This window comes from Azolla caroliniana, unplaced genomic scaffold, assembly GCF_043228905.1.
Source record: "Azolla caroliniana isolate FFs.n. ecotype wild unplaced genomic scaffold, voAzoCaro1.0.p SCAF_10, whole genome shotgun sequence".
In the NCBI taxonomy this organism is placed as follows: Eukaryota; Viridiplantae; Streptophyta; class Polypodiopsida; order Salviniales; family Salviniaceae; genus Azolla; species Azolla caroliniana.
The window spans coordinates 19,496,445-19,518,121 of NW_028230445.1; the positions used below are offsets into that span (position 1 = coordinate 19,496,445).

The 21,677-nt window shown below is 36.5% G+C and overlaps 1 protein-coding gene across 1 annotated transcript; it reads right to left on the reverse strand.

The window, feature by feature from the left end:
- Positions 1 to 9,999: 9,999 nt before the first annotated feature.
- Positions 10,000 to 15,045, reverse strand: LOC147859425 (autophagy protein 5-like). The gene is made up of 9 exons (XM_087325268.1): positions 14,936 to 15,045; positions 13,590 to 13,702; positions 13,288 to 13,412; positions 12,897 to 12,963; positions 11,951 to 12,037; positions 11,618 to 11,705; positions 11,424 to 11,516; positions 11,160 to 11,318; positions 10,000 to 10,679 (listed from the first exon to the last, which is right to left on the reverse strand). The coding sequence occupies exons 2-9, from the start codon at positions 13,692 to 13,694 to the stop codon at positions 10,330 to 10,332; spliced, it is 1,074 nt and encodes a 357-aa protein (XP_087181394.1). The 5' UTR covers positions 13,695 to 13,702; positions 14,936 to 15,045; the 3' UTR covers positions 10,000 to 10,329.
- Positions 15,046 to 21,677: the final 6,632 nt, after the last annotated feature.

Genomic DNA, 21,677 nt, shown 5'->3' on the forward strand with positions numbered 1-21,677 from the left:
AGTTTTAGTAGTATCAATAAGTTTGTTATTCCCATTTTGATACAATAAAAAGAACGAAAAAATAAACAAAGTTAATGGCCAAATGCAATTGCGTGACACATATGGTAAAGGAAGACGAAGACTTGTATTTTTTTTTCCAAAAAAAAGAGCTACTTTCCCATTAGTTAGGAGAGATTTTTACATAATTGTATTAGTGTAAAATTGATCACAAAGTGTAGATTGTAGTGGTCCAGACTCCAAACCTCTACCAGTATCGACATTGGCAAATACCTTGGATATCATATCATACAAAACAACTATAGACGTGATGTTCCTCTTATTCTTATGTCCCACCAGTGTAGCTAGAATACCCTACTATCAATTATCATTTTCTCCCATCAACCAATCCATATTTGAAGTTGATGTACGGATGTGCATATTATGTCCAATTGTCTGAATGTAGAACATGTGTATCCATGTACCTAAAGTAGGTGACAAAATCAACATGGAAGAACTAGAGAAAGTGGGAACCTCTATCCTCTCGATCTATAGCTTTAGAGTCTCAACTTCATGATCACTCAATTCACTTCTAATCAATTGTGCCCTAAATTAGGGCAATCCTAATTGTAGTAAAAGGGGGAGTATTTGTACATGGGTCATGCAAGCCTAACCAAATACTCATTTGTGCATCGTAGCATAGTTTGTGTCAATTTCATCCATGACAGTGTTTTAAGCCGTCAATGCCTATCGTTATGAAAGCTCCACGATCTTTGTATCAAAGTCAATACTTGGAATAGGGCTTCAACTACAATGGAGGTTGCTCCTATTCCTATGTCGATTATATCATGTGATCTTGATACCTTTTCTTATATTATACATTATATTACATGTTGAGTGGATTTTGCATGTGTGTTCCACCATTGTAGTACTCTTTGTGCTGGTAACTTTCTTCAAAGAGTCATTATCTACATGTGCATTAGGGTTTGGATTCCTATCCCCCAACATTTTATTACATATTGAGTGGATTTTCCATGTGCTCTCAACCATTGTAGTATTGTTTGTGTGGGTTGTTTTCTTCTAAGAGTGACTGTCTATAGGTGCAATAGAGTCTGACTCTTGCCCCCAATTGGCCCATATATATGTTGAGAAATTTACTAACTAAGCATGCATAAGTCACATACAAATTACCAAAAATATGACATTTATAAAGAATTTCATTCGATGATGTCACTTTTAAGTTTCCATAGCCAAATTGGAGCTTGCTAAGGTTATTTTTGTCTCACAAAGTTATAAAGACCATCACGGATCTAGTCACAATTTATAGCGATATGTTATCTTTCCTCAATGCAAAATAAATATATGGCCATGGGATGCATCACACATTCCTTTATAATGGGATTCAAGAACTGAAATTGGACCATAAATTCAAGCATCCATTGTTGGATGAATCACATTTGTTTTGAACTTTTAGTTGGCCTTTACAAACCCCATCGCCTCTTTCTGCCACATGTGTGAGGTGTGAACAAGAACATGAAACTCAATTTGGGTGAGTGTGTGTACAAAAGAGAGCAAATGAAAAGTGGAAGGGATGGCTAATCAAGTGAAGGATAAAGCTTTGTAAAAACTGTAATCTCTACTAGCGAAAGGCTTCAAGAGATTAGGAGGCACCTAACATGCTTGATGTATAAGAGGAAACGCGTGGTTGTAGAGGACTTAAGCGATAACAAGGGAAGCACACAATTAACATGCGTTCAACAATGAGCACATTAGTATAGAAGAAAACAAGGCCTTAAATGTTACAAAACAATATTCTGGAACTCGGCGGGGGGGGGGGGGGGGGGGGGTGATTCCCCGATTTATATATAAGCCACCTTGTATAGCCTTTCTATAAAAATCTCTCCTAACTAATGGGAAAGTAGCCCCTTCTTTGGAAAATAAAATGTTACAAAACAATATAAAATTGTTGTTTTCGCATGTGCAGGAATTTGGTATATTCGGCGAGATGGTTGATGAGGACTTAACGAAGCAATTTTTATGTTTTTTTATAAGGACGAGTGATGATGGTGTGGGGGGCGAAGAATATGCTCATGAGGAGAGGAGGAAACTTGACTTAATTTGTTGTTGTATGTACAAAATTTGGTGGTAATCCGGCAAGATGGTTGATGGGGAAAGAGGAAGCATAGTTGTTGACTTTACAACCACGAATATGGAAAGTGGTCTCTTGAAAAACCAAAGAATGTAGTTGATCGCCCTCAAAACCGAGATGTATAGGTTGAAGAAGTATTGAATGACTGATAACTATGACCTCAAAGGGTTTGTTTCCGAATAAAGCTACTTTCGTTGTTGCCTATTGATATGGATACCTTGCAATGTATCCAAGCAGTAGATTGTAATTGTTGGACTGTTTTCTCTATGTTGGAGTACATAGATTTGTTTCCTCAACCGTTGTCTACACAAGACGAGCTTGGGAAAAAATACTTTGTATGATGTAACCATTATGACCTTTCTTTATAACTAATGGAAGGGTAATTTGTTTTGAAATTATTAATTTTTGTTGTTTTCGTACTTAACTAATGAAACTTTATTGCAAGGACTCGTTTCTACCACATAATACATTGGGTGTAAAAAAACATTGACATGAATGGGAGTAAAGTTAAAGAATATTGTATTTTGTAGCAAATGTCTTATTTGCAAAGTCGATCAAATTCTTGATAGATTCTTGAGTAGGAATCGGCAACGGTTTGGTTTAGGCTTAACCGCTTTGACCTTATCCAAGCCAAACCGGTTAAGCCTAAACCGTTTTGGGGTTCTCAAACCTGAACCAAACCAAACCAAACCGATCCCTAAATTGGTGTAGGCTAAACCGGTTTAGGAACCGGTTTTTGAGCCGATTTGGAATGAAAAAGCTTTAGAGGTGTGACGAAACCCAAAAAACACCATGACCACTTCTACTCTTCTTCTCCTCCTCGTAACTCGCACCCCCTTGGCCTTACCACTGATGAGTCCGAATTCAATTCCTAGTCCCACCTCCACAACTCCCTCTCCGTAGACTACTACTATTAGTTGGTTGACATCCACAAATCCCCTTCCTCCCACCACCCGAACCAAGAGCCCCGAGGCTATGGTGACCTCTCACTCTCGGTGATCCAACCCTTCTCCAAATTTGACAAGGTTTAGACGGCTTAATTGGCTTACCCGGTTTGGCAAGGCTCAAGCCGAGCCGAGCTCAAACTGCTTAGGTGGGCTCAAGCCTAACCTGAGCCGCTAAGCCACTAAACCGGTTTAGGCTTGAGCCGAGCTGTTGTCGATCCCTATTCTTGAGTAGCCATTAGTAATGGATACTTATCATTGTGAAATATCATGATTAGGTTTGCATTATCTTCACTTGTTCCCAAATAGGCTAGATAAGGAAAAAATGTAATGTTTAAAGTGACAACTCTAAAGCATGCAAATAAGGAGGTTTCACTAAGAAAAATAACTATATCTTCTAATGGCAAAGTCATTTGTGCATATATGATAAAAAAATCTTCATGTTTTTATTTTTCGGTGGAAAATTGTGAATCTTATTGAGTAACATGAGTTGGAGTGTTGTATTTTGGAGACATCCATAAGTTTCTAGTCATATTTGCATTGTAGGTCATTTTGCTCATTCACTAAATAAATCTTGCACATGTTCCCTAAAATCTTTGAGACTCTATATGTTTCCTAAAAATTGTTTGATGTCAACATTCATGAAGAACATTAGATTATTCAAGAGGCAATGGTTCATTTTTGAGTGTATGATACACAAACTCCAAAGCAACCAAATGGAATTTATATTGGGTATACAAAAGAATGTGAAGAAGTTGTGCTATCAAGAAATCAATTAAAAGTGCATGCCTAGTGGAGAAGGTTCAATACACATATCGAAGGTTGGGTACACATATCCAATAGTTTTTTGCTTTATTAACATATCTTCCTCTATACAAGGGTTTGATCCAACTAGCACAACAATAATGAGGTATGGCATGCTTAAGCTTAGGATCAAACATATCATATATCTTGCCTTATGTTTCCACTATTGTCAATTTCAACATGAAGGTGTTACGTTACACCTTGAAGGTATTTTGGCTTGTGAGTAACCAAATTGGTAAGCCATTTGTGTATACCCTCAATGGCCATGCAATGCATCCGACATTGTATGCATAAAATACTTTTCATACTTTTCCTTATCCTTATTTGCATCTAAACTCATCAATAGCTTTGGGCGTCAATGCATTCCTTCGAGCAAATTTTGTTATGTCTTTATTAGACATGGACAACATGACAACCAATGTGGCTTATATAAGTACTAACTTTAAATCTATGCAAAACAAATTATTATTCCGCTTGTCATAAAATTTACTTGCTTGAGTATTTCCATACATTTGAAATCAAACACATTAAGGTCCATGAACTAGTTCTTGAGTTCATTGGCCAACTCCAATCTAGCATATCTAGCTTGTCACACTATTTCTTTTATGGTTTCTACATGTGGTCAAGTGCCACTCCCCAAGAGAGATCCAATCTCTTGAGTAGTGGTCAACATCACTTTTGCTCTAATGTAACCTAATCATAAAACATCGACCACTCACTTGATTTCATGACCGAAAGCTTGACATTGCCACTATGAACATTCCTTTACACTTGCATTTTTAGAAAGGCACATCATGCATGCTTTTTTATGTGGAGTTAGGCATGTTGAACATAAAATATGGTGAGGTCTCCCCACCGTTTCCTCTTTTATGTCATTATTGACATCATGACCCTTGTACAAGAAAACAACAACGATCCACATTCTTACTCACAAGGTTGTTAGGTACGGTACAGATACCATATGTATTTAACGTATTAATACCCGTATACTACCTTCCAATTTAAAAATATGTTAAATACGTTTTCTTAATATGTTAAATACTTATAAAATACGTAAAATACTTCTAGAATTTGAAAATTATTTACCTTTCTAAAAAATATCTATAATTTTGATAAAAACATCTATGTTTTCACAAATTTGTGATGTACAATATAGTTCTACATCCTAAAATGCATATAAGACATTTGAACATTTCACATCCTAAAATACTTGTAGTAATATGGATGTTGACATTCCCTTATTCTATAAATCAGTGTAAGTGTGTATCACGATGTTCTACTTCAAATTGTAATTATTTACAATTATGCCTTCATAGATTGAGAAATCGTCGACGATTATCACACTCATGATAGATTTCTCTTTTCTTCGTTTTTTTCTTCTTTTTCTATCTTCTGCGATTATCACACTCATGACATGTTTATGTCGTCTTTTCTCTTTTCTCTCTTCTTCGTTTTCTTATTCTTCTTCTTCTATCTTCTGCGATTATCACACTCAAGACAAGTTTATGTCTTCTTTTCTCTTTTCTCTCTTCTTCGTTTTCTTCTTCTTCTTCTTCTATCTTCTGCGATTATCACACTTAGGACAAGTTTATGTCTTTTTTTCCCTTTTCGCTCTCTCTCTTCTTCTTCTTCTTCTTCTTCTTCGTCTCTTCTATTCTTCTTCCTTCCTTCCTTTGGCTTCTTTTTCACTATTTTTTTTATTTTTTTGCTTTTTGTTAGGGTTTTACTTACATTTTCTTTATAAATACGTATTATACCTGTTTTTTTAAAAATACGTTAAATACTGTATTGGACAAATGTACATGATATTTGACTGAACAACATTGAGGTATAGTACGTACTATACAAATGATGAGGTACTATACGTATTTAAACGTTAAATACGGGTACGTAAACAACCAAAGTTACTCAGCACCTAACAAAAGGTAAGATGAAGACCACATGCCCTATATTGGGCATCCTATGGTCACCTCTAATGTTAGAAAAAATAAATCATTGCCTATATCGTCCATCCAAAATAAGCCAAATAGGTCTAACAATGGATAAGCTCAACAAGTAATTACATTATTGTAAACGGTTGAAAAACTAAACAACCAAGTTGAACTTCCCAACGTTATAGATAGATGTAGCCTTTTGAGAATTACTTAGATTGGGAAGATCAAAGAAACTATCAACGTATACCAACTTGTAAGTTTAGTGCATAACCCCTACTTAATATTAAACAATACCCAAGTATTGGAAGGCTTTTTTATCCCCCGTCTTGGAAGGACCCCAAATTTAGATGTGTAAATGCAATTTCTAAGGTAGCTGTGTGAGGGCTTTTGCTATTCGAAATGTTGGTTGATGAGGATATGATGGTTATGTTTCCCTATATGAGTTGTTTGTAGCCTTTGGGCATCTTTCCATCAATACCAAGGTGAATCTTAAAAAAAACAAAAAACAAAAACCCATACTTAATATTCATAGTGGACTTTGTAAACTCTTAACTAAAATTCAAATTATCACATCAAGTGTCAACATCATGAGTGCATGAACGTATAATGCATCTTCATTTCATGAATGTGGCTCTTCTCGCGTGTTATGGCATATAACTTATTGCAATATGTTATATCTACAGACTACACATATTGTAATATTGTTATCATTCATTGATCTAGGAACTTCAAAACTCCCCCACATTAGGGAGCATATAAAAAGCAGTTTTTTATTTGGAAATATGGTAAGTCCTAAAGCTTGGCAATGAACAATTTCATACAAGCATACATAAAGACCCTTTAGACAAGTTCTTTTCAAGGACTCTCTAATCCTTAAGAGTTTTGGAAGTATAGATTACAGAAGACACGCTTGTCATTAGCATCATATCATATTATTTCCTTGATCATTGATAAACAAAGTCTATAGATGGTGATTTTATAATCTTATAAGAAGCAAAACATGCGTTTATTGTGTCAAAATGACAATCTAATGGGATTTGCATGGCCAACTATGTATGCGCACACACACACACACACACACACACACACACACACACACAACATCTAGCCACATGTAGACAAAGGCAAAACCAAAACTCACACAAAGGTTTAAACCTTGGGGTCATAATTAATAAAGATACACTTGATAAATACAATAATATGTCTAGCAATGGGCACGGTTCGGTTCGGTGTTTCAAGGCAAAGAAACCAAACCAAACCGAAACCAAACCGTTTATTTAAAACAAAACAAAACAAAACCGTTTATGAACCCTCAGTATTTAAACCAAACTATTTAAGAAAAAGTTTAAACCAAACCATTTAAAACCAAACCGAACCATTTAATAAAAAATTTAAACCTAACCACTTAAGTCAAACCAGGTAAACATCTAAAGGAACAAAAATACATTAAATTAAATAAGCATTTAAGTTAAATTTATTAAATCAATAAAAGAAACTTTAATTGAACCATTAAATTAAATAAACATTTAAGTTAAATTAATTAAATCAATAAAAAACCATTAATTAAACCATTACATCAATAAACTATTAAGGTATAAAAATAAAAGTTAACAAAAAACCTATAAACCTTTAAACCTTTAAACCAAACCTATAAATCTATAAACCTGAGTTTTAGAACCGAAACCAAACCGTTTATCGAGAATCCAAACCAAACCAAACCATTATTTTGTTTTGGAACCAATAAACCATTCAACCATGACTTAACGGTTCGGTTCGGTTCGAGCCGAAACCGTGCCCATTGCCAAATATGTCTCTGACTAAAGTAGGTAAATTCACAATTCCTACAAAGTTACACAATGACCAAAACATGTTTGTAGAATACATAGCATACAACATGCATAATTTTAGTATGTTAAGTATTCTACCTTTCTTAAGTACTTACAATATGTATTCTATAGATGCAATACATGAAAAAATATGTTAAATACTTCTTAATTTTTAAAGTTTAAAAAAATGACTTTTTGGAAATGTACGTAAAATATGTTGAATCCTTAAGAGTACGTGTAGAATACTTTAAAGTGTAGAGTATATTAAAAAAATTCTAAACATAAAATATATGTTTTTTAACAACTATGGACTAGAAGTAGTGTTGTACGTGATTCAAAGTAAAGGTTATTATATAAATCTAATCAATTTGATATACTCGAAATTAGAAATGGATTATGAATTGTGTCAATCGATTCAAATCCACCTATTCACCTTCTCGAGTTCTCTTTTTGCGAAAAGGACATTTTAAATGTTGCTTGATGAATGTATCAAAATAGTACTAACTTCAAAAATATTGTTTATGAGTCTACCAGAATAACACTAACATTAAGGAGTCAACTAATCCAATTAAATGCTCAATTGATTGAGGATAAACATAAAACGAGACAAAAAGGATAACTTTTCGGACAATAATTCACCTTGAAAGAACATGTTTGGATATAGTTTTCTTTATTCACATGAGCATCACATTCATGCATGAAATAATAAGATACTACCAGGAAAAAACGACAATTTTGAAAGTGCAAATAATGCTCTAATCAATGTTGTGCTTTTATGCTTGAATAATGTGTGTATATGGTTATTGTTGGTATTGCTACCACATGAAACACTTAAATACCGTACAATGAAAATGAAAGTTCATGCTCCGCCTTATGAAGACCTAGGGCTAGTATGTACCTACTCCTCCAAACCAAGACTTCTATGTGTCATATCATCGGGAAAATCTTGTCACTTAGAGTTATACTTGAACAATGTGTGTATATGGTTATTGTTCGTATTGCTACCACATGAAACACTTAAATACCTTACAATGAAAATAAGAGTTCATCCTCCTGAGTCCTCCTTATGAAGACCTAGAGGCTAGTATGTACCTACTCCTCCAAACCAAGACTTCTATGTGTTCATATCATCGGGAAAATCTTGTCACTCAGAATTATGCTTGAACAATCTGTGTATATGGTTATTGTTGGTATTGTTGCCACATGAAACACTTAAATACCTTACAATGAAAATGAAAGTTCATCCTCTTCCTTATGAAGACCTAGAGGCTAGTATGTACCAACTCCTCCAAACCAAAACTTCTATGTGTTTATATCATTGGGAAAATCTTGTCACTTAGAGTTAATTAAGAATATATTTCTTGTTTGTTCAATGTGCTAATGTTGTTTCCATTATCAAATTGTAACAGGCATTTAAATGAACTATGATAATATCATAACAATGTACACAAATATTTTAATATTATTTACTAATAGTACTCTTGGAAATTATAATGCCCACTCGTGATTGAAGCTTCTACATCACATTGGATAAAAACACCAACAAGAAGTTGGGATCTACAAATTTCGTATGGGTTGGATGTTGAAACGATCATGTTTATGTTTATAAAGTTCATGTATAGTAAAACATTGATATTGGCATAAAACAAATGATATAACTTTGACAAACTTAATCTAGGCTTTAGTTCAAACATGTTCATAAACTAGTGTTAATTTAAGCAGTAAATGAGCAAATCCATATTTTTATCAACATATTGTTGGTGTTTAAGGAGACAAAGCATTTGCTTGAGCTAAGTTAAATCGTCTATTTATAACCATGAGGTTGTGGGTGCAAACCCATGTGAACTATTCTAAGGGGAACCTAAGATCAATACATCATTCATGCTTTCCCCCTCTGAAGGATCCTTCACTGACTTGACTGTTTGAATATCTATGTCAACCCTTTAACCTCTACATAAAACACAGGGCCATCTAAAATATTTACGCACATATTGCGAACTTACGTTATGAAATACCATGGTGACAACAAGTATTGTCATCTAGACAAAGAAAAGAGGCATCTCATTGCATGATAAAGCCTGATTTGGAAGCATTGACTTCAAGCTACAATTAACAAGTCTATGATCATGTATCCTAAATGTTTTCTCTAAAAATATGTCTTTGATTCTTTATGTTCTTGTTTCCATGACCCAAGGGTTGGAAACCTACCATCATCTTAAAATAATGCTAATAAACCAATGTGATGGTGCTCAAAATAAAGAAGTCATAGTGTGATGTAATGTTGACAAAAATAAAATAAATACACGAGAAAACTGGCCTTTGGGATTCTATGTTGATATCATAAAAAGGTAGAAAGTCAATGGAAATTCAAAATGTGCCTTTCTCATTTTTGTGGTCAAATGGACACATTCTAAAATTTGAAGCAACATGACATCCTTCCAGTCCAATATGAAGTCAAATCGAATGATCATATGACTTCATACAACAATGAAGCAAACTTCGACCCTCAACTTGCTTTCAAAGGTTTACTTAAAAGTTTTTACAATTGAAACTACAACGTTTGAAGCACAAATCCATATCATTTTCAATCTGCTCTCCCCCAAACAGCTAATTTCATGGAATAATATGTGATTTGTATGCAATAGATTCAGGCTACTTTAATCACATGCTTTTTGTTGCCCCATAAAAGAAAATTTTTACTCACTTTCTTGGCCTTGGCAAGCTGCTATTATTAGTACACAAGCATGCAAGAAATGGTCAGGGCCTCTAAGATTTTGAGCTATCCAATCCATAGGCAAGTCTGGGTTGGGTTCAATACCTTGTATACGGATGATTCCATTTTGGAAATGTGGTTTCGGTACCCTATGAGACAAGTTTAAGCTCTTAAAATATAGTTGTTCACTTTGTACATTTATGTGATCGACTAATTCATTTTCCCTTATTAGAGGAAAAGGGAACCTTCTCTCCCTCCCTGGAATCTCCATTGCAAGTGAACACAGCTCCGGTACAATCCTTTTGAGAGCCTCCCAAAGTGTCAGAACAATTCCTGAACAACATAGAACATTTGGTCCAAAAAGTTCATAAACAAAAGACACAAAAATGTAATGTAAAAATTCAGAAAGCTAAAAAGTAAAAGTCTCAGAGTTAAAATGCTATCTCTCACCGTGATGTAATAGCAGCAGAAAAAATAAAAATAAAAGCTTTTTTAATCCTAGTTTTACATGCCATCAAATTACAAGTTCAAAAAGAAGAATGGAAAGTTTCCTTTTTATAACCTAGAATAGATAGACCATTTGATTAGAGTTAGAGACTCTTACAATCCTTCATACTCATGAAAACTTACAAATTTAGAAGCTTAAGAATAATGCTAGTAAAAGGATATGAGACAATGTTTTTATATTGTTTATATTTTTTTAGCATGAAGCTATTCAAAATCTAGGCAGTCATCAATCTAGAAATACGGAATTCAAACTTTTAAAAGTAACAACACAATCTATCAGAATGCTGAAAAGTTATGCAGGTATACCATCATCTCCCCATACATCCATTGGTCTTGCTATGTATGTGATTTCATCCCAGTTTTTCATTGCCAATGCCTTGGTCCAATCTGAATTCTCCACTTTCAGGGTTCTTATATACAAGCGCAAAGGAATTCTCAAGGGTATAGTCTCCCCACCAATCCCTACTACACACCCAAGCAGAGGCACTTCATGACTTCAATCAATCTACACTATAACAGTAGATGATATTTATATAGCTAGCCACGTGCATTTTAACTTCATCAATTCACCTATCTGCTTTGATTGTGTTTGTCCAACAGTTGAGCTTGTGCCAGGAGTAGATGCCAACTTCAAAGACACACGATCATAATTTTCAAGATCACCTGGACAATATTTCTCTTTGTACAATTCTTAAAAGAATGTAGCTGTACAAAAATAAAAGCACTTTTTGTGCAGAATTTTTCAGTATTTTTAGTTAGAGAACCTTGCACAACTGATCGCCAAAGATCTACTTGATCAGACTGGGATAAATTCATCACATGCTTTGTGCTTCCATGTGTAACGTATGATGCCTGTTGAAAAAAGAACTAGTTCACAAAACCAGCCTCTAGTAATGAATAGATTCTAAGTTAAAAAAACTTAAATAATGAATGATGTTTCAAAACACCATGACCTAGATAAGACCCATTAATCTTTCTCACATGACAATCCAAAAATCTTCAGCACAAGAGAAAATCCTCAGAAAAATATTATAAAACTGATTAGTAGGTGGGAAGAGAGGAGAAACAAGCAGAAAGATGTATATCATGTCACTCACCTCCTTAAGGGAATTGATGTAGTTCCATTTAACCGCGTCTTCCCCATCATAAGGAATAAGCTCAGCAGGATAACCTCTAAAATGGACCTGTTAATAATGGTAATGAAGCTTTGTTATTCATGCCCTAAAGGATATTGTATAGTCTCTCATCATCTCTCTATCACAGGAAAACTTTGGAAGTTCTATAAATACGATATCATGAAGAAGGAAAATTCAAACTTCATAATCATATCCACTTGTTTATTCTGTAATGTTATGCACTATCTTTAACATAATATTTGAATTGAATACATAATAGCCAGCAACCAAAGTGCATCTAAATGACAAAGAACATAGATTCTTTCACGCCATGGTGCAACCTGATGATGGCCATCTATGCCAAACTCCTAATTTTATCATAGCATTACCTTTCTCATTTTTTTCCCATGCCCCAGTTCTTAGATCAACTAAGAGATATGAACACGTTCTAAACAATTTATTTTCAAACTTGCCACCAAAATTCTTGCTTTATGAACTTGTGCCTTTCAAACACAAACAGACATGCTTTCATTATAATTTGAACAAAGAAAAAAGGGTAAAATGCAAAAGAAAACAAAAAACTGAAAACATGGAAGCTAACCCCAAGCCACAATCTTCTGAGCATCAGTTCAAGTAGCACAAGACCATCAACACTAAATTTTTATCATTTCTAAAAATACAGTGTCCATTGTATATTGAGAAGCCACCATTTAAATTTTTGTTTCTTTTCGAAATTGAAAGTAGACCATAACATTCAGCTCAAAAAGCAGAAATGTACGTCCTATGAATCAAACACGAAAACATACACGAATGGATCATATCTATCAGAGTACATAAAAAAGCCTACCACAACCCATAAGAAATAGGTCAACCAATAAAGGTATGTTTTAAAAATGTAGTGCATCTGAAAATAGTTTCAAGCACATACCACAAGATTCCAAGGTCTTTCTGGATTGAAGCATAGAAGATCAAAAAGTACTCCAATAGGAATATGCCTGCCGATGCCATAAAAAAGAAAATTATTCATAGATCCTTCACAGGAATGCATACACATGGCACATTATTAACTGTCTATTTTATTCCTCTATATATCAATTCATAGAAATGCTATACACAATGGGATAGACATCGAACATACTTCAATAAAACCATATGATGATTGTCTATCAGAATATGAGATATTCCTATCTTGAGGTAAAACTTAAGGAGTATTCTTTAAGAAATTAAAGACAGATGCATGGATTATACACACCAATTAAATGACAATATATCTGAGTTCTTTGAGTGATTCCAAAAGAAAAATGTTATAAATCAATTACCACTTTAAAGGAAGATCTTCATATTCAAACCATCCAGTGTCTTGTCCAATTGGCAAAGCGCTTTGAAAACGTGGCTTCACTGTAGGAACTAAAAGAGGCAAGTATCCATTTCGCGGTGCAAGTATCTGTACAAATTACCCGAGAAATGAAGTTTTAGAGGCATTGTTCTCTCAAACAATGGAAAAAATCTAATGATCTTGAGTGAATCTTTCAATGACAATATTGAAATGTGAACAAAATGAATCAACTTATTGAAAAGAAATAAACTTTGGATACTAAAACAAAGTGAAATCGAGATATACAAATGCTGGAGGAGGTGATGGCATTGTGGTAACTTCTGTGCTGTGAAGAACTAGTTGTAATGGGATTGCACCCTTCCACACAAGCTTACGCTCCTCTGAAACCATTTTCCCATCTGCACCAAGGAATTTTCAATTCATATTAGTCATTACATACCATTGTTGATATCCTCAAACAAATAGATCTTTGGGTTTAACTTTTTAATTTCTAACTAACTTTGTAAGTAAGATTGATGTCTCTTTATGAACTATGTATAAAGAATAAATGTTTAAAGGTTTGATCTTTGAAATTTTTGAATGCCACAACATAATAGATATTAATTTGTTGGTAGCATAATCTTACTAGTAAATTCCACGTTTAGATTACAGCATATACCTGCATGCACATATATGTATATCTTACCCATGACAATGATTATATACCATCACATGATTATAACTGGCATCTCTGTATTAGGGATTATATTTCATTGAATTTTGTTATTTTTATCCTCAGCTCCTCATAAGAAATTGGCAAGATTTTGTACTTGTGTGTATTAAGGGTCATGACTATCTGAATTGAAATTTCAGGTTTTTTGTGTGAATAAGAAGACTATCTGCTTATAATTGTTAGGTTTTGAAATCAGGTTTGATTTGGCTTCTTGACATGATCACAAAGGATCTCTCGGAATTTTCCCGATGCCTAGTCATCGCGTCAGTTGGAAGGTCTTATTCTCTTGATCCATGTTATCATCAAAAACATATGATTGTGGAAAAGACAAAAGAAAACACATTGATGCAACTATACTCTAATTTGAGGGAGACAAATGACATAAAAATTTCCATAGCTAAAGGTGTCGGTCTATGACGGAAAATTCTCATTCTTTGTGAGTATTTTTATCAAACCCAGTTTCTTGTCTTCTGACATGGATTCAAATTTTCCATTCAAATCAAGATCCAGTCTCCATAAAAAAGAAACGGGGATTTAGTGTAGTTTCACTTGCAATATGTAATTCTAAAGCTCCTTCAAAAACAAAATTGTGGAGACCTGGAAGAAAAATCTCCAAATTTAAGGTTTTGTGGATAATTCCCTTCAATATTTTCCAGAATAACAAATGGGGGTAACAATTTGGAAACCTGTTAATCCTACACTGCTTCAACTCGAATATATATATACATGCATACACACACTACGTACATATAGATACAATTCATTTCTCAATCATCTGGTCTACAATTCATTTCCACATTTCCTTTCTAATCGTCTAAGGTTAGAATAAAAAGAAGGAATTAGCTCAAGTGGAATAGGTGATGAATTACGAACTCAAAATAAATTATGAATCCATGGAAAAACTCAAAAATATCGGCACCTGTTTTTCGACACACGCGCGGACACCAAAACAGAGTTCTTCTTGTCTGTTTCTCCAAAAATGCGGTCTTTTTCTCTGCTAGCGAATCGATTCTCTGTCGAGATTCAATCACTGATCGTTCACGAAATTCTCCCACAGAAGATGTGAATAATAATCCCTGCATACCCCTCCCTCAGTTTTCAAAATTCTCTCCATACCCCTTGAAAATTGAGAGGAGCAAAATCCTATGATCTTGGCTAAGGTGCTTCACAATATGAAATGGTTTTAAGAGATGGGGAGTAAAAGATCTATTGGAGCTCTTTCGGGTTATGCTATGGAAGTTATGTGATCATTGAGGACTAGAACACTAGAGCCACTACAGAGGAAACGGTTTACTAGATAAGGAGTAAAAGATCTATTGGAGGTCTCGGGTTATGCTATGGAAGTTATGTGATCATTGAGGATTAGATCACTAGAGGCATTAAAGATAAAACTGTTTAATAGAATGCGGACTAAAATATCTGTTTGAGCTGTTGGGCCTCGGGTTATGCTATGGAAGTTATGTGATCATTGAGGATATTAGATCATTAGAGGCATTGAAGATGAAACCATTTAAGAGATGGGGAATAAAAGATCTATTGGAGCTCTCTGGTGATGCTATGGAAGTTACGTGATCATCGCGGATAGGTCACAAGCGGCACTAAACATGAAGTGGCAAGTTGCTTACACAAGTCAAGTATTGAGGTGTGAGGTATGCAATGAAAACCTCATGGAGGATGAATATCACTCACTTATCGCATGCTCAACGTATATTGTAATTAATGAGAAATATGATAATTTGTTAGATGGGCGTGATAATGTTAAGTGTCATACTCAAATGTGCACCATGAAGGATGACCCACATATGTGCATGCATTGTTTTCACATAGATAGTTTATACTACCTTGTAGTAAAATTGCCTTCTTAGGAAGGGGCCACATATAAGATGATATTTTGGAACACGCAATTATAGAAAAAATATTGCAATGATACCACAACTTAGTGAAGCCATTTTCTAATTAAATAATGAAATTAGTATAATTTTCTTTCTTATTACTGTACATTAACTTACTATAATTCTTGTACTCATAATTACAAATTTACATGGTTGACATAAATCATCTTAATGTGATAAAGGGGACTCCAATTTCCATGTTTGGTCAGTTATGTTAGATATAATCAATGATCAGCCCCAAGTTGTAAATCTATCCCCATATGTGCTCTTAGAGTGCACATTTTGTGATAGCGCCCCAAATGAGGAGCTGCTAGTATGCAACTTGACCATATGGGTCGATAAGGTGTTAATCTAGGAAATCGTAGATGTGTAGGACACAATAGATTTAGGAAAGAGAGAAATAGGTAATAGGATTGGCTAATCAAGTCAACTAGAATATTTTGTGGGCAAGTGACAATGTACTTAGCCTTGAAGTATGTGCCATTGACATCAAGATAAGTACTATCTAGCACTAGCTTGTATCTAGGGAGTTGGTTATATTAAAGGACAAGTCAGTTGACAGAAAAGGAATATCTCCACTACTATCAACTGACATGCACATTTAATGTTACACTTAGATGAAACGGAGAATATAATCCACTCTCTTACATAGTGGTGGAATGATCATCAGTCCCCACTAATTTTGTAGTGAGCTGGTCCAGATCCCATCTAAACTCCAAGGTGTGAGCGCATGGGTGAACTACCATTGTGTCAAGCTACTCTCATATGTAATATAAGTTTTGTTTTCATATATCCATCTCCGTGGTTGTAACTCTATATACCTATCTAATAGATTCTCAATATTTCTAACATGGTATTAGAGATGAGAGGTTGATCTAGATTAGGTATATACGGGTAGTTGCTGTCTAACAACATAGAGAGAGAGAGAGAGAGAGAGAGAGAGAGAGAGAGAGTATCAATGACCTTGTCCACGACTGTTGCAGCTGCTCCACTGCGCATTTGCCCACCTCCATTGTCTGATGGAAAGCTAGATGGAACCAACTACACTCTATGGAAGTTCAAAATGTCTGCCATTTTGAACTCCTATGAGTTGTTGGAGACAATCATGAGACCCACAGGAGGAGACCCTGAGCCCATGGTGACCTTTGACCCTGCACACCCTACCACATCAATCCCTCCAAATGCTGATCTACTTCAAGCCTGGAAGAGAAGGAATGTTGACGCGTTGTGTACCATACTCACTAGTTTATGTGACTATGTACTAACATTAGTGCAACATACAACCAGGGCACATGAAGCTTGGAGCATATTGGCTAGCCAGTATGAAACCAGAAACTATATAAGGATACAAAACCTCAAAAATCAGCTTGCTGTAGAGAAGCTCGTTGATGGAGAGAAAGTAGAATCCATTGTAAAAAGGATTAAGGATCTTCAAGATCAACTGGCAGCTGTTGGAGTAGTTGTCTCTCCAGAGGATATGGCTCGTTGGTGCATTCGAGTACTTCCTTCCAAGTATGATGGCATTGTGACAACATTGAACACTCAAGTTCAACCCACTCCTTTAAAATTTGATGAACTAAGCACAATGTTGCTTGAAGAAGAGCTTCGGTTGAGGACAAGAGAAGGAAGGGAATATTCGGCATTTGTCTCTAGGACTAAGAGTAAAGGGGCATCCAATTCAAACAATGCGAATAGGATACCAAAGATAAAGAAGTTCAATGGATCTTGTTTCTACTGTGACAAGAAGGGTTACACAATCAAGGATTGTTGGAAGAAGATGGCGGATGAGAAGAATGGTTCTAGTAAGACTTCTTGGAGAGGACCTGAGTTTGCCAAAAATGTCGTAGATGAGCTTGAGTTATGGGTCGCAATTGAAGAAGTGTGTTCTTCAGTTGACATTCAAGTTGTCGACGACTCTTGGATTCTCGATAGTGGAGCATCCCGACATATGACCAGTAATCGTGACTGGTACAACTCTTGGACACCTCTACAAGAGCCCATCAATGTTGTGGCCGGGAACAATGCCCGATGTTCAGCCAAAGGAACCGGAACCGTCTCCCTCAAAGCAACGACTAGCAGGACAAAGAATCTCTCTCAAGTGTTGTACGTGCCAGATCTCAAGAAGAATCTATTGTCCATTTCTGCACTGACCAACAAGGGTCTTGATGTTCGATTCAAGAAGTTGGGTGCAAAAATAACAGATTCAGTTGGCAAGGTTGTAGGAATATGGGTAAGGCGCAACAATCTCTATGAGCTGAGTGCGTTCACAATTTCTACTGACCACAACACAAGTACTAACACAAAACAATGTCATGAGAGATTTGGGCATCTCAATGTTGCTGTGTTGAAGGAGATGAAGAAGTCAAATATGGTAGTTGGGTTGCCAACCCTATCTGACTTGAGTCATGTTTGTGATGCTTGTATGATGGGCAAGCATCAAAGATCAACCATTCCAAAAGAGAGTCAAAATCGGACAAAGACTCCTCTACAACTAATACACATTGACCTCTCTGGAAAAATGGTGACTCTTGCAATGGGTGGATCTCTCTACTATACGCCAGTAGTCGATGACTTCAGTAGAAAGATGTGGGTTTACTTCCTTCGGGAGAAGGCTGAAGCTTTTAAAATCTTCAAAAGATGGCATAAGTTTGTCGAGCGAGAGTCTGGAAAGTTAGTGAAGGAGTTATGCTCTGATCGAGGTGGAGAATTCTTATCAATAGAATTTTGTGAGTATTGCAAAGAGCGTGGAATTAAGCGCCAACTTACAACTGCCTACACCCCAAAACAAAATGGCGTTGTTGAACATTGAAACCGAACAGTTGTCGAGATGGCTAGGTGTATGTTGAAGGCATAAGCGTTGCCCGACCCATTCTGGGCTGAAGCAGTGAATACAGGAGTTTACATCCTCAATTGGAGCTACAAGAAGGCACTTCAAGGGAAAACACCCCAAGAAGCTTATTCAGGCAAGAAACCTTCAGTGTTGCACTTCAGAACCTTTGGGTGTACGTGTTACACACATGTTCCAGATGTGAGCAGAAAGAAGTTGGATGCTAAAAGCAAGAAGTGTATCTTTCTCGGATATAGTGAAGAGTCAAAGGCCTATTGACTCTACGATCCAGAGGCAAGAAAGATATTGACAAGCCGCGATGTGGTGTTCAATGAGGAACGACCACAGCTAGCTGAGAACAATGATTCTCAAGTTATCTCATCAACCGAAGAAGTATTCCCCCCAATCCCGACCCACTATCTAGAAAAGGAAGCTGAACCATCTGATGGTAATGGCTCGCTAGTTCAGCCTATGCCAGTGCCACATGTAAAGAAAATACCTAAGTGGGCTCAACAACTCTTCAATGACCGCACACCTAAAGTTGAGTTTCCTGAAACTTCAATTGATGGATTACGAAGATAAAGAAGAATACAAGAGCAAGGGAGAACCTCTGACCACATTGTCAACATGGCTCTGATGGTGGACATCATAGGCTCAGTGAGTGAGTTGACCTCAGTGGAGGAAGCCATGGCCGACCCGAAGTGGAAAGAGGTGATGATATGAGAGTATGATAACATCATGAAAAATGACACGTGGGAGTTGATAGAGAGGCCAAAAAAGAGGAAGGTGATAGGCACCAAGTGGGTCTGGAAAGTAAAGTATAAAGCTGATGGTTCTTTGGAGAAATTTAAGGCCAGGCTGGTAGCGCAAGGATACTCCCAAATTGAAGGGTTAAATGTACAAGAAACATTTGCCCCAATAGCTCGCATGACAACAATTCAAATGGTCATAACGTTGGCTACTTCAAGAGGATGGCCAATTTATCAAATGGATGTCAAATCGGCATTTCTGAATGGGTTTGAGATGCCGAATTCAGAAAACAAAGTTTGCAAGCTTAAGAAGGTGTTGTATGGTCTAAAGCAAGCACCAAGAGCTTGGAACAAGAGGATAGACAACTTCTTACAATCAATCGACTTTAAGCAATGTGCTTCGAATGCAAGTATGTATGTCAAAATGAAGGACAGGAAACAAGTCATCATCATAATTTACGTGGATGATCTAGTACTTACTGGTGACCATGAAGAGTGTATTGGCCAAACACAAGAGTGTTTGAAAATTGAGCTACTCTCATATGTAATAGAAGTTTTGTTTTCACATATCCATCTCTGTGGTTGTAACTCTATATACCTATCTAATCGATTCTCAATATTTCTAACAAGTTATATATAGGTATTTCTAATATAAACAAGCATGTTTTCTGAATTTATGATACATTAACCATATTTCGATGTTTTATTGTTTTCAAACATTACAACTGAGAGTTTTAACCATGCTAAACTAAAAAAGTGCAAGACATTCATTGCTTCTATACACTTGCCTTGTGTTGGGAGATAGGTCCCTCCGGATGGGAAGGGAGAAGAACAGTGCCTCGGCCGAGACCGGATGAGGAGTACCCGGCTACGGAGGGCCGGATGGTGCAGACCCGGTATGAACTGGATGAGGAGTACCCGGCTACGGAGAGCCGGATGATGCAGACCCGGTGAAGACCGGATGAGGAGTACTCGGCTACGGAGAACCGGATGAAGAGACATATTAGTAAATATGTTTTCTGATAGTCCAACGCGGCTACATTTGTAAATAGCCGAAAAGTCATATTAGCATAAATATGACTTAGGGCAAACTTTTAGTAAGGGTTGTTACTGTTGTTGTTGTCATTCTTGTTGGTGCAAGAATAGAGAGTGTGTGTAACTGTACAGAGAGAGAGAGAGAGAGAAAGAGGTCGTTGCCTCTGTTGTAACCGCCGCCTGTGGCGAAGATCTGTGAGCACGAGGTTGGTGCCTCAGTGAACTCATGGTTGTACATTCCATCATAGTGATAGTTTATAGCCTGTGGGCTGCCGTGGTTTTTTCCCCTAGTTTGGGGTTTTCCACGTAAACCTCCTGTGTACCTCGTCTCTTCGTTGTGTTGCGTTTTATTTCCTGTTTTCCGTGTATCATTCTAAGCTCGGTTGTGGCCGAGCGTTGCGCATAAGGAACGTTGGGTTCCCGTCACCTTGTACTAAATGTTTGACGTCCCTTTTAGAAGTTCCTCTCTAATCCTCATTTTGTTTTTCTAAAACATTGTTTTACACCTCTATTTCACCCACCACATTTTTTTTTCCCAAAAAAATTATTCTTCATTAGTAGAACTTCTGCATACATGACAAAATCATTAAGCTAAAAACATTACAATGGCTCTAGCCATGATGACCTATAACAAGTCACAAAGAAGCAGAGTGAAAGACTAAAAAGAATGACATTGGTCTATAAGACCACATATAAACCTTGAGAAGGCCTCCACTTTAGCACGAATAAGCCTCTTTATCACCTCTTTTCTGTTGGGAGACAGGTCCCTCCGGATGGGAAGGGAGAAGAACAGTGCCGATGAACAAACTCGGCCGAGGCCGAAACCGTATGAGGTGGACCCGGCTACGGAGAGCCGGATGATGCAGACCCGGTATGAAGACCGGATGAGGAGTACCCGGCTACGAAGGGCCGGATGATGCAGACCCGGTGAAGACCGGATGAGTACCCGGCTACGGAGGGCCGGATGGTGCAGACCCGGTATGAACCGGATGAGGAGTACCCGACTACGGAGAGCCGGATGATGCAAACCCGGTGAAGACCGGATGAGGAGTACCCGGCTACGAAGAACCGGATGAAGAGACATATTCGTAAATATGTTTTTTGATAGTCCATCGAGGCTATATTTGTAAATAGCCGAAAAGTCATATTAGTATAAAT

Coding starts and splice junctions, on each gene's coding strand:
- LOC147859425 (XM_087325268.1), bottom strand. CDS start 13,694: ATGGTTTCAGAGGAGCGTAAGCTTGTGTGGAAGGGTGCAATCCCATTA. Junction 12,964..13,287: donor GAAGATCTTCCTTTAAAGTG/GTAATTGATTTA, acceptor TGGCATCGGCAG/GCATATTCCTATTGGAGTAC. Junction 11,319..11,423: donor AACACAATCAAAGCAGATAG/GTGAATTGATGA, acceptor TTGGGTGTGTAG/TAGGGATTGGTGGGGAGACT.